Source organism: Hippichthys cyanospilos, chromosome 10 (assembly GCF_059441005.1).
Source record: "Hippichthys cyanospilos isolate Australia breed blue-spotted pipefish chromosome 10, RoL_Hcya_1.0, whole genome shotgun sequence".
Lineage (NCBI taxonomy): Eukaryota > Metazoa > Chordata > Actinopteri > Syngnathiformes > Syngnathidae > Hippichthys > Hippichthys cyanospilos.
In genome coordinates this window covers 16,721,843-16,733,519 of record NC_142378.1, presented here as the reverse complement: position 1 = coordinate 16,733,519, position 11,677 = coordinate 16,721,843, and the positions used below count along the sequence as shown (strand labels likewise).

Genomic DNA, 11,677 nt, shown 5'->3' with positions numbered 1-11,677 from the left:
AACCAATGCTCATTAGCGGCCAACTCAACTCTGCGAAAGTGAAAATGAAAAAGTAAAAAAAATCGGTCAACCAATAACATCAAGATTTTGTGCAATTTCTCTCAAGCCATTTTGGCTGTTGGCTGTTAATGTTTAATTTAATTATAGAGTACAGTTGTTTGGGTTATTAAATGATCATCACACTTCACTCTCTATTGTTATAAACTGATTACTTTCAAAGAACTATGTACATTTTTATAAATTGGACACATCAAAATAAATCAAATATCCATCAAGTACCATTCACCTACGTATGTGCATGTAATGTATGTGCAATACAAAGTGGTTAGCTACTCACAATTAGCATTAACCTCATGTGATTCCCCAATTAGCACTCTATTCTAATGTTATTATTATTATTATTATTATTATTATTATTATTATTATTATTATTATTATTATTATTATTATTATATCATGTTTATGGAGTTAAACAGTTCTAGATCATGGATGTTTTTGAGCCAACTCCTTTAACAGGGCACAATTTCGAAAATTAATTAACGCACATTAGCATTCAAGCCCAGCCTCCTAGAAAAAGGTGCCTTGCTCACCCAAGTTTAACGTGAGGGCTCATTAAATGGAAAACAACTCCTCACAACATATGCGTACAATTGTTGTCCACACAAAGACGCAACTAATTTGACATTGTTATGCGTGTAAGTTTCCAGTATTTAGTGTTTCTAGGATTTATATAGTTTCATAAAGAAATTGCTCTGTTCATCACTATGCGCCTCACCTTTGACCAATGTGCCCCAGTAGCACCATCTTTTGGTGAAATAAAGCATTATTTCTAATTGGCATACGCAGGTTTAGCAAGATACAATTTATATCGTTTACAGTTGTATGAATCGATATCTGGGCAGTGAAAAGGAAAATTCGTTCAAATTGATTAATCAATTTACTTTCAGCTCAGCCCTCAGTGATGCTTGCTTAAAGAAAACAGCAAATGTGAATATTGCTTGTAGGACTTGTCATCTGATGGACAATTGCGTATATCAAAAAACATCACGGGTCCTGTATGTTATGCGATTGCTCCGGTATTGTAGACAATGTTCAATCGGAAATAGTGACGACCAGTGGAGTGACTAATTCAGAGTGCCTAATCCCCATGGAGAAGGCTGGGGCGCGAGCTTTGTGCACTGTCACTCTTTCTGGGTTATAGAATCCAGGACCGGGCATCTCTACATCATCTCTGGACATACGATGCCGCCCAAGCATAGAAAAAGCTGGCGGCCTGGGGAGATAAATGCTGGGATGTGTGTTGTTATAGCGGCAGGGCCCTGGGGTCTTGGCGAGATCCACGGACGGCCCGCCTTGACTGAAACAGGCTGACATTGTGTAGCTGGCACTGGATGGCTTGTTTGGGATGTGAGGGCCCATCAGTGGAGGGAGAGTGTATTTGTTGGGAGCAGGGACCGAGTCCATGGTGCGGTAGCGGGTGCGGCAGCCCATGGTGTAGGATGGAGGACGGCGCTGGCGGTTGCAGGGCGGGGCTTTTTCTGGACTGTAGGTGCCCGGTCCAGGGATGTGGAATAGTTCTTCTATAGAGGGAAGATAACGCAAGTGTTGAGATGTGATAAATCAATCAATCAATCAATCAAATTTTATGGCACACTACCCTTCGAGGAGTCCATTTTACTCAAGATTGACGTGAGTGGACATCTTATAGTTACCACTTATGGACAATAGAATAGAATAGAATAGAATAGAAATGCTTCTTAATTATATTTTGCCAACCCCCCCTTGGAAAAAGAAAACTTTTAGACTCCCTCCCCCAGACACACTGACTATAAATAGGATTATTATCTATAAATATGGTATAAGCATATCTAAACCTGTATCCGTCTTAACATTCACAAAAGAAAACAGCAATATAATCAACTTTTAACAACTGTTCAATATTTTTACAATGTTTAGCCTAAAATAGAAAAAAAATAACCACCTGCATCAAAGAAAAACTAAAAAAGTGCCAGAAACTAAAAAAAAAATATATATATTTTATGAATTGTTTTATTGCAATTACTCTTCACATGACAAAAATAACGCGTTTTTCCTGGGCTAACACCCCCCCCCCCCCCCCCCTCTCGGCATCACCTCCTGCCCCCCAAGGAGGGCACGCCCCCACTCTTTGAGAAGCACAGCATAGTGATATAATAAACTCAGAGAACATGCCTTCAAACAATGTCAATCCACTTCAGCGTGTTTACCAAATATGAAATTAGAGTTAGGGGATTTTACTAATATTTCATTAGTTATTTCAGTCAGCGTTGAACATGAAAAATGCCCCATCATCAACATTTGTGGGTTGGGTACCCCGGCAGAAAGCAGTAAAAATCGGTGTAAAATGATGCTGCACGCTTTGAATAGGAAAATGGAACTATCTAGTGGGGAAATATAAAAATTGGAAGTTACAACGTGGATGTTGTGAAACACAAACGTAATAGTCTTCTGGTAAAATGATTATTTAGTAATTGTATGGAAAGATAAATGTGGCTTGAAAGTTGACTGAAAACTGTAAAGTTCAAATGTTAAAGCGCATAACCTACTTTGTACTTTAGTTCTGCCCAACATGGAGTATGCAGGTGTGCCGTTTTTTCCCAAGCGAGTCATTTTCGCGTCGATGTGATATTGAGGTCCAGGACTGCAGTCAACACAATACACTGCACCAAAAAAAAAAAAAAAATCATCTGCAACACCTTGAATAATCATACGCATTTGTTCTTCGTGGATACTACTGTAGTTGATTTTTGGAGGTGCTCGTTCTCTTTTCTTTTGAACTCTAACGGTTTCATTTAGAATGAGCCACATTTGATGCAGTTCACTGCAAAAACTACATGTACATGATTTATGTACAGTCATCTGTAAAGCTAATTTTTTAAACATTATTATTCAAGAATTTTTCATTGGACTTAATTTTACACTGCATGCTAACCACTGTTAATAGAAATTGTAAGTGAGATAGAAGGGTTACTTACTATTGTCGCTCATTCTGCCATGGAATGAGTATGCAGGACTTGTTTGTTTCGTGAAGTCATGGCCAATAAAGCCAATCGTAGGTGGTAGCCGGTATTGCCCAGGGCCTGGTCCTATGAAGACACAGAGAAGCATGTAGAAAAATACCTTTATTTCTATATACAGTGGACATGAATCTCTCCGATCAATATTCTTCATCGTGTTGATGACTTAAGGAGTAATCTACGTTTCAGAAAAAATGTAAACAATGAAAAAAATCTGAAGTGGAGGCTGTTCCTCAACTATGACATGTAGCGTACATATACTCTATATAATTCTTTATAACTATTATTGAAATGGGTAAAATACTTTTAACTCATAAATAACAATATGAAATGATTGTTGAACTCACCTTTTTCTCTGCCTGCAATAGCTGGGTACTGTTTCTCCATGACTTTCTTTGAAAAGACACCTCAGAAATATGCTTTGTCCATCATAAAGCCAAATGTATAACATGAGCACTGATGCTTTCCAAAGGGTCAGCACTGAAGAAGACCGCAGGTGAGTAGCCCCTCCTTCCCTTACCTTCCATTGTAATGCTATCTGTGCCCCCTTTCACTTTCCACTCATGCAATTGCACTCATCAGCCGTGCGTGCAGTCGCCACGGAGACCGCTCACCTCTCAGCCCCCTGCTGCGAACGGATACGCCGGGTGACCGTGTGACACTGGGGTCAAAGTCAAGGCCCGAGGTTCAGCTCTGCCCCTGCATAATCGCATATTTAAATCACTATCGCAACATTAAGGGAAACAAATGTAATCAAATGATGTTTCAAAATCATTCATGGCCTTAGATTATATAGTGAATATTGTACATTAATAATTAATTACTCTGTCAACTATTTTTGAATACTTTTAAATCAGATTCTTTCAAAATAAATTTCAACTCTTTAGTTAAAAAAAAAACAAAAACATTATATTATTTCACACCGACGGCGCAGAAAATGCATGAATACAAATTTGTTATCATTCAGTTGCTAGTTGGGTCCGTAAAATAATAACTTTGACAGCAACATCAACAACAAAAAAAAGGCACCAATGTTGATTTAGGCTTTTGAAAGTACAATCATACGTTTATAATGTACAACTGCAGAAATCTGAGAATCATTTCTGTGAGAGGTTGAAAATCTTAGACAAAAAAGCCTCTTGATGATTAATCAACTATCAAAGTGGTTTAGGAGTAATTTGATCATTGATGGGTCAATTGTTGCACCCAGTGTTTTAAAACGTTACCATTGTCATTGAACGAGATATGTTTTATGTTATGTGTACAGCCCTTTACTGCATCTACAGCTCTTGTGAAAGTCCTTTACATTATTTCGTTTACTGTAATCACTGTGTAACACATTATAATGTGTACTACTCGAAAGGAGCTATCCTCCACTTAGTATAATGTGGACTCAAGGAAATGTTCTGCCCTTGTGCCCACCATTGACCCCTACTATTTTGAAGATTTGATGGCCACCGTAACAGAGAGGACTGATGAGTGACATGAAAAAAATACAAGCGTTAATATTTAACGGGCTACCGGCCATTGCTGCATTAATAAACAAAAACGTTAGATTGCATTTACAAACTTACACTATGCAGCGTTTTACTGATGTACAAGGAGCACATTTTTAGAAAGAAAGTGAAAATAATAAGGGCATCGAGGGGTGGAATTTACAGTAGGTAAAGGCAGACAGGAAATGATGCTGCAGTCCTCTTGAAGGAAATGGTATGCACACTGGAGCTTCGAGATAACAACACAAACATGCATTTTCCATTGTGCTTGTTGATAGATTCGTATGTAATAAAAAAAAAAAACACGCACACAGACTTTCACAATTATATGGACAATTTAGATGCTTCGATGAACCTGACAAGCTTTTTCATACATTGTAGAAGCCAGAAAACACACACAAATTTTGAGAGAAGACTGCTGCCGAAATTTGTATCTTTAACCACTGACCTGTGGGGTATATTGGTGATTTTTTTTGTTTGTTTTTTTGTTTTTGTTTTGTGAATAAAATACATTCATTTATTAAACTTATGTCATTGCACTTTGTTGAAAAAAAATCCCATACACAATTGTTAGTGATGTTTGCAACGTGCAGGTAATTCCTTCAATAACAACTCGAACATAATTTTGTCAACGAGCAGGAGACCTGATTTCCATAAGGACGTTTATCGATCCGGATGTAGAGTAGAGCAGTCACTATCCGAGGAAGGAATAAAGTAAAAAAAAAAAAGGATTTTTTTTTTTTAAAAAAAACGTCTTGACCACATGTATAAAACATGAAAGAAAACATTACGTTAACGTCTATCCACAAGTTCTATCGCCGCGTGCTGCTCATCAAAGACTTTTCAACGGTCGGTCATGAAAGAATTCCTACTTTGAAATCCTTTCTTTGAAAATCCGATAGATGGCGATAATGTGCATGAACTGATTCCAATCACTACAAAGGAAGACAACCGTCGTCAAAGATAAACGTTTCCGATTGGTTACCAGCCTGCTTTTTTTTTCCTTGTCTTGAAATCTTGGCCAATCGGAAGAAAGCGCGGAAGCGAGCGTTCATTTTTGAACCGGATAGCCGTAGCGCTCACTCGACACCAACCAGGCAGCATTAAGGGCTTGGGAGCGCGTCAAGCTTATTGTTTCCCTCCGCAGACGACTTGACTTATCGGGTTTCAGCTAAAACCGCATTTTCTCTCTTCATTTTTGCCTTTCATCCAACCTTGCCTGTTAAAATGTCGAAGGACATTTACTACTCTGACAAATACAACGACGACACTTTCGAGTACAGGTGAACAAGCAGTTACTACTTTAATATTTCGGCAGTAATTGTTCTTTACAGAAACTGAAATTGTATTAAGTGTATTTCGTTAGCGGTGTTGTTATTTGAATGAGAGCTAACTGCCAGATTTATTCAAACATGTTACGGACGGTATTGTTTTTTTTTCCCCGATTAAATGTCAATGTTTGTGTTCGGTTAGGCATGTGGTGTTACCGAAGCATATGTCCAAAATGGTTCCAGCTTCGCACCTCATGTCCGAAGCGGAGTGGAGGGAGCTGGGCGTGCAGCAGAGCAAAGGATGGATCCATTACATGATCCACAAACCAGGCGAGTAACCCACAGGCGCACACGCCCATCATTTTGTCATCTCAAGGGCCTAACTGACCTCCTTGAGACAAGTAGCGTCCACATGAAACCTTGAAGCGGTCCATTTATTTGTAGGTAATAAACAAATCCAACGGGACGTGGTGCAGTGTGTTTAAAACTACACAATTTTGTCAATGTTGGCTTCTATGTGGTGTCACAAATCAAAGAGAAAATAGGTCATACAATGTTGATTTCATTTTTAAGACACAATTGCTGAAGTTATTAAGTTTCTGAGGATATTAATTTTTGGGCAGTTTGGTGCAGGCAGTGGTTAGCACATCCTCCTCACAGTTTAAGAACCCAAGTTCAAATCCAGCTGGCAACTATTTACACTGTCCCTACTTACTGCCCCAAATCAGCTGGGATAGGCACCAGCAAGCCTGCGGATAAGCGGCTACAAATAATGGATGGGTATTAATTTTTGTGCGTAGAAATGCTATGGTGGACTCTGTTTCCTTGGCGCTTTAGCCACTATGCGTTAGTGAGACAACTACTATTAATTCACAATTATACATTGAAATTGAAAGCCTAACAGCATTCAACTACGCCATGTGCATCTTTGGAGCACTTCAGAATAGACCTTTGTCGAGTAACGTCACAAATGGACAATATATAACTAAACTGCATCATAACCATCAGGGATGCTGATGATTCAAGTGGATGAAGTCTAAACGGTTTCTTTTTTATCAACCCACCAATGCAGAGAAAAAAACTGATCAAAGGGCAGAAGATTGCTAATGTCATCAAGGGCAAGTACTGACTGAGAGGATGAGTTTGAAGTCCTAACAGGTTAAAGAAAATACTTCCTAGCGCAGTTGAGGTTACATCAGCGACCACTGCTGATTTTGAAAAGCCTAGATTGACATGGCACCACAGAAGCTCACATTTGATGCGTGGAAAAAAATCTAACCAACATGTTTGTTGTCATTTACAAATGAGTGGTGGTTTTGAAAGGACTCCAATGCTTAACATATTTTTTGATTTTTCCTTCACAGAGCCTCACATTCTGATGTTCAGAAGGCCTCTCACCAAGCAATGATATGCAACGTTTTCTGTGTTTTCTCTTTATCTGCACAACTATGTACACTTTGAAGCCATCATATTTATATTTATTGAGTACATTTTCTTTTTCTTTCCTTTTTTAACTGATGGCTTATATACCACTTAGTGGTACTTTTATTTTTTATTTTTTTATGTTTAAATTGTTAAGTCTTTTTCACTGTACTCCATTTTGTCTATATTTTCTATTCATTGCTCTCCCCACAAATGTTTTGAAGTTGCTGTTGAGCAAAATAAAATGTTGCATATGAAAACCTCCCTCATCAGCAGTGCGGTTTATGTTAGACTTCAAATGGGGGGACTTGCTTGGTGTCTGGGACGTGGTGAGCAAAATGCAGTTAAAGCATCATCACATCAAGTCCAGGTGGTAAGGATGCACTTAAGACAGTTCAGTTATTACAGCTGGCACTGTTCAAAACACATGACTTATTCGTTGTCATGGGAGCGCCTAGACACAATGGGATTTTTTTTTCCTCTGTAACAAAAGTAAGTCATAGTAGAAGCTTAATTTGATCACAAAAAGAGGTGTGTAGATTTATATATAATCCCCATTATATTTGTGTTTTACTATTCACACATTTTCTCATTTGTGTGTGTTTTTTTCTGAGCAACCGCTTGTGGTTTTTCAAGCTTTCTGAAAACGCCACAAGATGCCGCTAAAGCCCAATTTGTAAGCAGGGACTTAAGTATGGCTCGTCAGTGGATGTTTGGAGAGTCGTCATCACATACTGTATCGACAGGTGCAGTTCCGGTGGTTTTCCTTCAAAAATCAGACAATCTGTAAGCCATTTCTTCGAAAGGTAATGTTTTTGAATGAGTTTGAAATAATATTTAGGAGTTACTAACCCTATCAAGCCAAATTCAACTGAAAGGTTTGCATTTGGTCCTTACTTTGATGTTATAAACACATTTTGCCACTTTTCATCAACTGAGACTGAAATCCCACCGCTCAGATCACAACCAATCACAGCTCAGCTTGTGACTGTCACATGACTAAACAAAGAAAACAACTGAGCTGTAATTGGTCTACTGGAGACAAGCAAGTCTGATGCTATTTTCAGTCAACACCACGTGAAAAAACTATGTTATCGTACATGTAACAGATTAGTTATTGAATTAAAGAAAAAAATATTAAGGTTTTACTGCTGAAAATTGCCGCTTATATTTTGGTAATTCCTCCCAAAATATAAGCGGAGACCACATTTTTTTTTTATGTTTTCATTATAACTCAGCCCCGATTATTATTTCACATTGTTTTGTTTATCTGTTGATTTGTTTGGCTAAAACATCGTCCCATCATGACATTGTGGCAAGGAGCCGCATAAGCTCATGTAACATGTACGTGAGCGCGGGGGAAAAAGAACAGTAACAAGTGGAAGCGAGTTCCGGCAAGCCTTTGCAAAGTGAATTTTACAGCCACTACTGACATTAGGGCTTCATCACCTAATCACAGTATTGAAGGCGGACGCTGGGGTCAGCCCGATTGTGGAACACCAAGAAAACACCCCATTGAGCGTCCTTTTTTACTTCTAAATGTGAAAAAACATGTGAATATTTAGTATTTTTCACATCACTATTTCAGGAACGTCACATATGAGTACAGTATTTTTATAATATCCCTACAATAATGTACCTAGGAGTAGAAAGAAAAGGTTCCAATTATAAGGTTATTTAAAATAAAATTAAATATGTCAGTAATGCACAGACTAAACTTGCACGTTTTCTTAAACTGACTTTTATTTAAAAATCTCAGTACTTGATATGTAATACAGGTTATGCCATCAAATTTGAAACATTTACAAAAATTGGAAAAAAAAATCTTCTTGATTTGCTTTTTGATTGCTTCATGAATCAAAACGTAACTTAAACAATATAGCTTATGAACTGTACAATCAAATCTCAAACCGGGTGGAAAGTCATCTCTCGGTGTCCTGTTTTGAGTCCGTTCGAACCCCCCGCAAAAAGGTAATTTTTGGATTCTAGTCCTCCAGGGACCTGTGGTATCTATCAGTCCACGTTTATTCTTAAAGATACAGAATCTGAATTTTTGCTATGCTTCATCTTAGTTTAGGCACACCACTTCTTAGATTTTCCGTTCATATTTTTATGTTGCCAACTTTACATTTCAGAAGCTTGAGTTTCGTCACTTTTAGCTTTGACATGTTAGCCCCTCTGTGTAGGCCGGGCGTCACTTGAAAATGACAGCTTTCCGCGTGCAGCCTGGATCCCGAATCATGGACGGAGAATATCGGCCCGGGAGTGATATTATATAAATCAGCCGCATTGTTGCATCGCAATCCAGCAACTTTTCAAATGGCTCAAAATAGATTTACTTAGTTATGTCATTTCACACTAGACAAGTGAACAGTCATCAGAGACTATTCCATTACAAGTGATTAAAAGTCATTTTTCCATAATATGTCCTTTAAGGATGACTATGAAAGATTAAAAGAAAACAAAAAAACACTTGAAGTGACTGGACCGTAATGACAAGTAAGTAAAAAGTAACAATGATATGACCTCGAGCTACAAATAAATACCACAGATAGAAAATACAACACAATAGCTTTAAGTCGGCTGTAATTACAAAAAAAAAACATAAATACTTGATTATTATTTTTTGCCATCATTCTTGCGATTATAAAGACAGTACAATGAATGAGGAAAATGTTATGGTGCTGCAAGGAGGACAGCAAACACACACACATACCATATATACAGTATACACAGTCACACACGAGCTCATGTTGCTTCCTTTGTGGTGTGGCTTCTTTCTTCACTTTGCATTCGCTCGTATATTCACAAATAATGTACACAATGTGGACGTGGGGTATGGCTTCACTCCGGCTTTTTCTGTAGAGGGCAGGAAGACAGGACAGTGAGGACAAATGCACTCGTAGCAGACCAAGGCAACAGCACAATCCAGTAACACACAGAACAATTCAAATGTAAGCCACTAGAGGGCAGAACGTACAATTCAAGTGTGTTAAAAAAAAAAAAAATCTATTACATTCCAATAAACAGGCCTAAATTTCACAATTTCAGATTTGTGCAATTTTTGCATGCGTGGTCATCTTCACCTTGTTTGTGGTTCGCTACTTCCTAATGATGCACAAAATGTGTTCATCTGTACATTCCATTTAATTGTTACTACATTACTTTACATTATGTTAATACAATATTATACAGAGCTATTTTCTGATTTAGAAAAACACCATGTAATATTTCTCGATGTGCTCTAACTGATAAGAGACATTTCCAGCGCTATTACAGTTTTCTCATTTCAAATGTGTGCAGTGGCTCAAGAAATGTTGGTAACTAAAGTTGAGTAAATAAAGCTTGGTACCATCGTTCAGGACTGTTCCTTGTGTTCACTGTAGGGATTTCGGTGTCGGCGTGCAGGAGGACCTTCTGCGCCGGGTCCAAGTTGACGCGGGGGACGTGAAAACCGGGGTCCCGCGTCTCACCGTCGGTCAGGAAAGGCTCAGAGTCCGCGTCGTAATCGTAAGTGTAGTAGGACACGTCAGCCATCGAGCCCTGATCCTCCTCACCTACAGATATTGAATAAAAGAAACGATCAAGCATTTCATCACATTCCATGATTCATTTTAGATGTATACACAATATAGATATTGGATCAGGCACCCTTAAATTTTAAAGTAACATGTCATTTAAGTGATTGATTGATTGTCAGAGATAGATATCAAATCATTTAAAAGTCTCTGTCTGAGAGACATTTAGTTCATCTAGCTCAGTTGCAAGCATTAAATTATCAAACACTTTGCTGTCTTTTTAAACTTTCACTTCACCAAATAACAAAATTCTACCAAACAAGTGTTGTGTAAATCAGAGGTGGAAATCCAGGTAAAGACAAAATAAAAGGAAATCCATAATGTAAATGATCTACATGTGTTTAATGGGGGCGCGCACAAGCATTCCTGTGTGAAGCTCTTGTGCTATGAAGACCTTTGAGTGAGAGCAGCGACCCGGAGCCAACAAGTCGCCACACGTCGCCTCGCATTAAACAAAAACATTTGTACAACACAACACAAATATTCACCTTATCATTCGCACATACATCTGGAGTGTGTCACATCCATTGAAAGGTGTCTCTTTTGTTTTTTTTCCTTGCATGCCAAAAGTAACACAACAACAGCCCTGCCTGGAATGCTGCGGAAGCCACGGCAGACAAGAACATAATAATCGAGTTTGTCCATTGTCGTCTTCATCAGATTGCGAAAGTGATGCGATGGCATGGGAATGTATAGCATGGCTGCCCACACAACCTATACATCAACTTGCCTTCTTAAATGGTATTATTCGTCTCTCATGAATCAGCCATCCTGTGTGGAGTTTGCCATTGTCCCTGTGCCAGAGTGGGTTTACTTCAGGTACTCCGGCTTTCTCCCACATTCCATAAACATGC

General features: G+C 38.5%; 3 protein-coding genes across 5 annotated transcripts in view; 1 reads left to right on the top strand and 2 right to left on the bottom strand.

The window, feature by feature from the left end:
• Positions 1 to 1,092: 1,092 nt before the first annotated feature.
• On the bottom strand, positions 1,093 to 6,079 carry cimap1d (CIMAP1 family member D). Of its 3 annotated transcripts, XM_088425743.1 has the most exons (5): positions 3,404 to 3,446; positions 3,015 to 3,125; positions 2,582 to 2,699; positions 1,777 to 1,781; positions 1,093 to 1,577 (listed from the first exon to the last, which is right to left on the bottom strand). In XM_088425743.1, exons 1-5 carry the CDS (start codon positions 3,441 to 3,443, stop codon positions 1,093 to 1,095), a joined length of 759 nt encoding a protein of 252 aa, XP_088281869.1. In that variant the 5' UTR covers positions 3,444 to 3,446. The 3 variants fall into 3 exon arrangements, with proteins under 3 accessions (XP_088281869.1, XP_088281867.1, XP_088281866.1); XM_088425741.1 differs by lacking the exons at positions 1,777 to 1,781; positions 3,404 to 3,446 and adding an exon at positions 6,040 to 6,079 and having other exon boundaries at positions 1,093 to 1,580; positions 2,586 to 2,699; XM_088425740.1 differs by lacking the exon at positions 1,777 to 1,781 and having other exon boundaries at positions 1,093 to 1,580; positions 2,586 to 2,699; positions 3,404 to 3,443.
• Positions 5,594 to 7,514, top strand: cks2 (CDC28 protein kinase regulatory subunit 2). The gene is made up of 3 exons (XM_088425744.1): positions 5,594 to 5,835; positions 6,026 to 6,153; positions 7,188 to 7,514. Exons 1-3 carry the CDS (start codon positions 5,780 to 5,782, stop codon positions 7,229 to 7,231), a joined length of 228 nt encoding a protein of 75 aa, XP_088281870.1. The 5' UTR covers positions 5,594 to 5,779; the 3' UTR covers positions 7,232 to 7,514.
• Positions 7,515 to 8,970: 1,456 nt separating this feature from the next.
• cpamd8 (C3 and PZP like alpha-2-macroglobulin domain containing 8) overlaps positions 8,971 to 11,677 on the bottom strand; it is a 51,118-nt gene continuing 48,411 nt past the window's right edge. The window contains exons 43-44 of the mRNA XM_088426127.1: positions 10,598 to 10,802; positions 8,971 to 10,104 (exon numbers count right to left, since the gene is read on the bottom strand). Coding sequence (XP_088282253.1) covers position 10,104; positions 10,598 to 10,802 — 206 coding nt within the window. The 3' untranslated portion in view covers positions 8,971 to 10,103. The remainder of the gene's footprint in view (positions 10,105 to 10,597; positions 10,803 to 11,677) is intronic.

What these genes read in the sequence shown, in the direction of transcription:
- cimap1d (XM_088425743.1), bottom strand. Translation starts at nt 3,443, where the DNA reads ATGGAGAAACAGTACCCAGCTATTGCAGGCAGAGAAAAAG. An exon ending in TATTGCAGGCAGAGAAAAAG is followed by an intron (nt 3,126 to 3,403) that starts GTGAGTTCAACA and finishes GTGTCTTCATAG; the next exon opens with GACCAGGCCCTGGGCAATAC. An exon ending in TGGCAGAATGAGCGACAATA is followed by an intron (nt 2,700 to 3,014) that starts GTAAGTAACCCT and finishes TTTTTGGTGCAG; the next exon opens with TGTATTGTGTTGACTGCAGT.
- cks2 (XM_088425744.1), top strand. Translation starts at nt 5,780, where the DNA reads ATGTCGAAGGACATTTACTACTCTGACAAATACAACGACGACACTTTC. An exon ending in GACGACACTTTCGAGTACAG is followed by an intron (nt 5,836 to 6,025) that starts GTGAACAAGCAG and finishes GTGTTCGGTTAG; the next exon opens with GCATGTGGTGTTACCGAAGC. An exon ending in TTACATGATCCACAAACCAG is followed by an intron (nt 6,154 to 7,187) that starts GCGAGTAACCCA and finishes TTTCCTTCACAG; the next exon opens with AGCCTCACATTCTGATGTTC.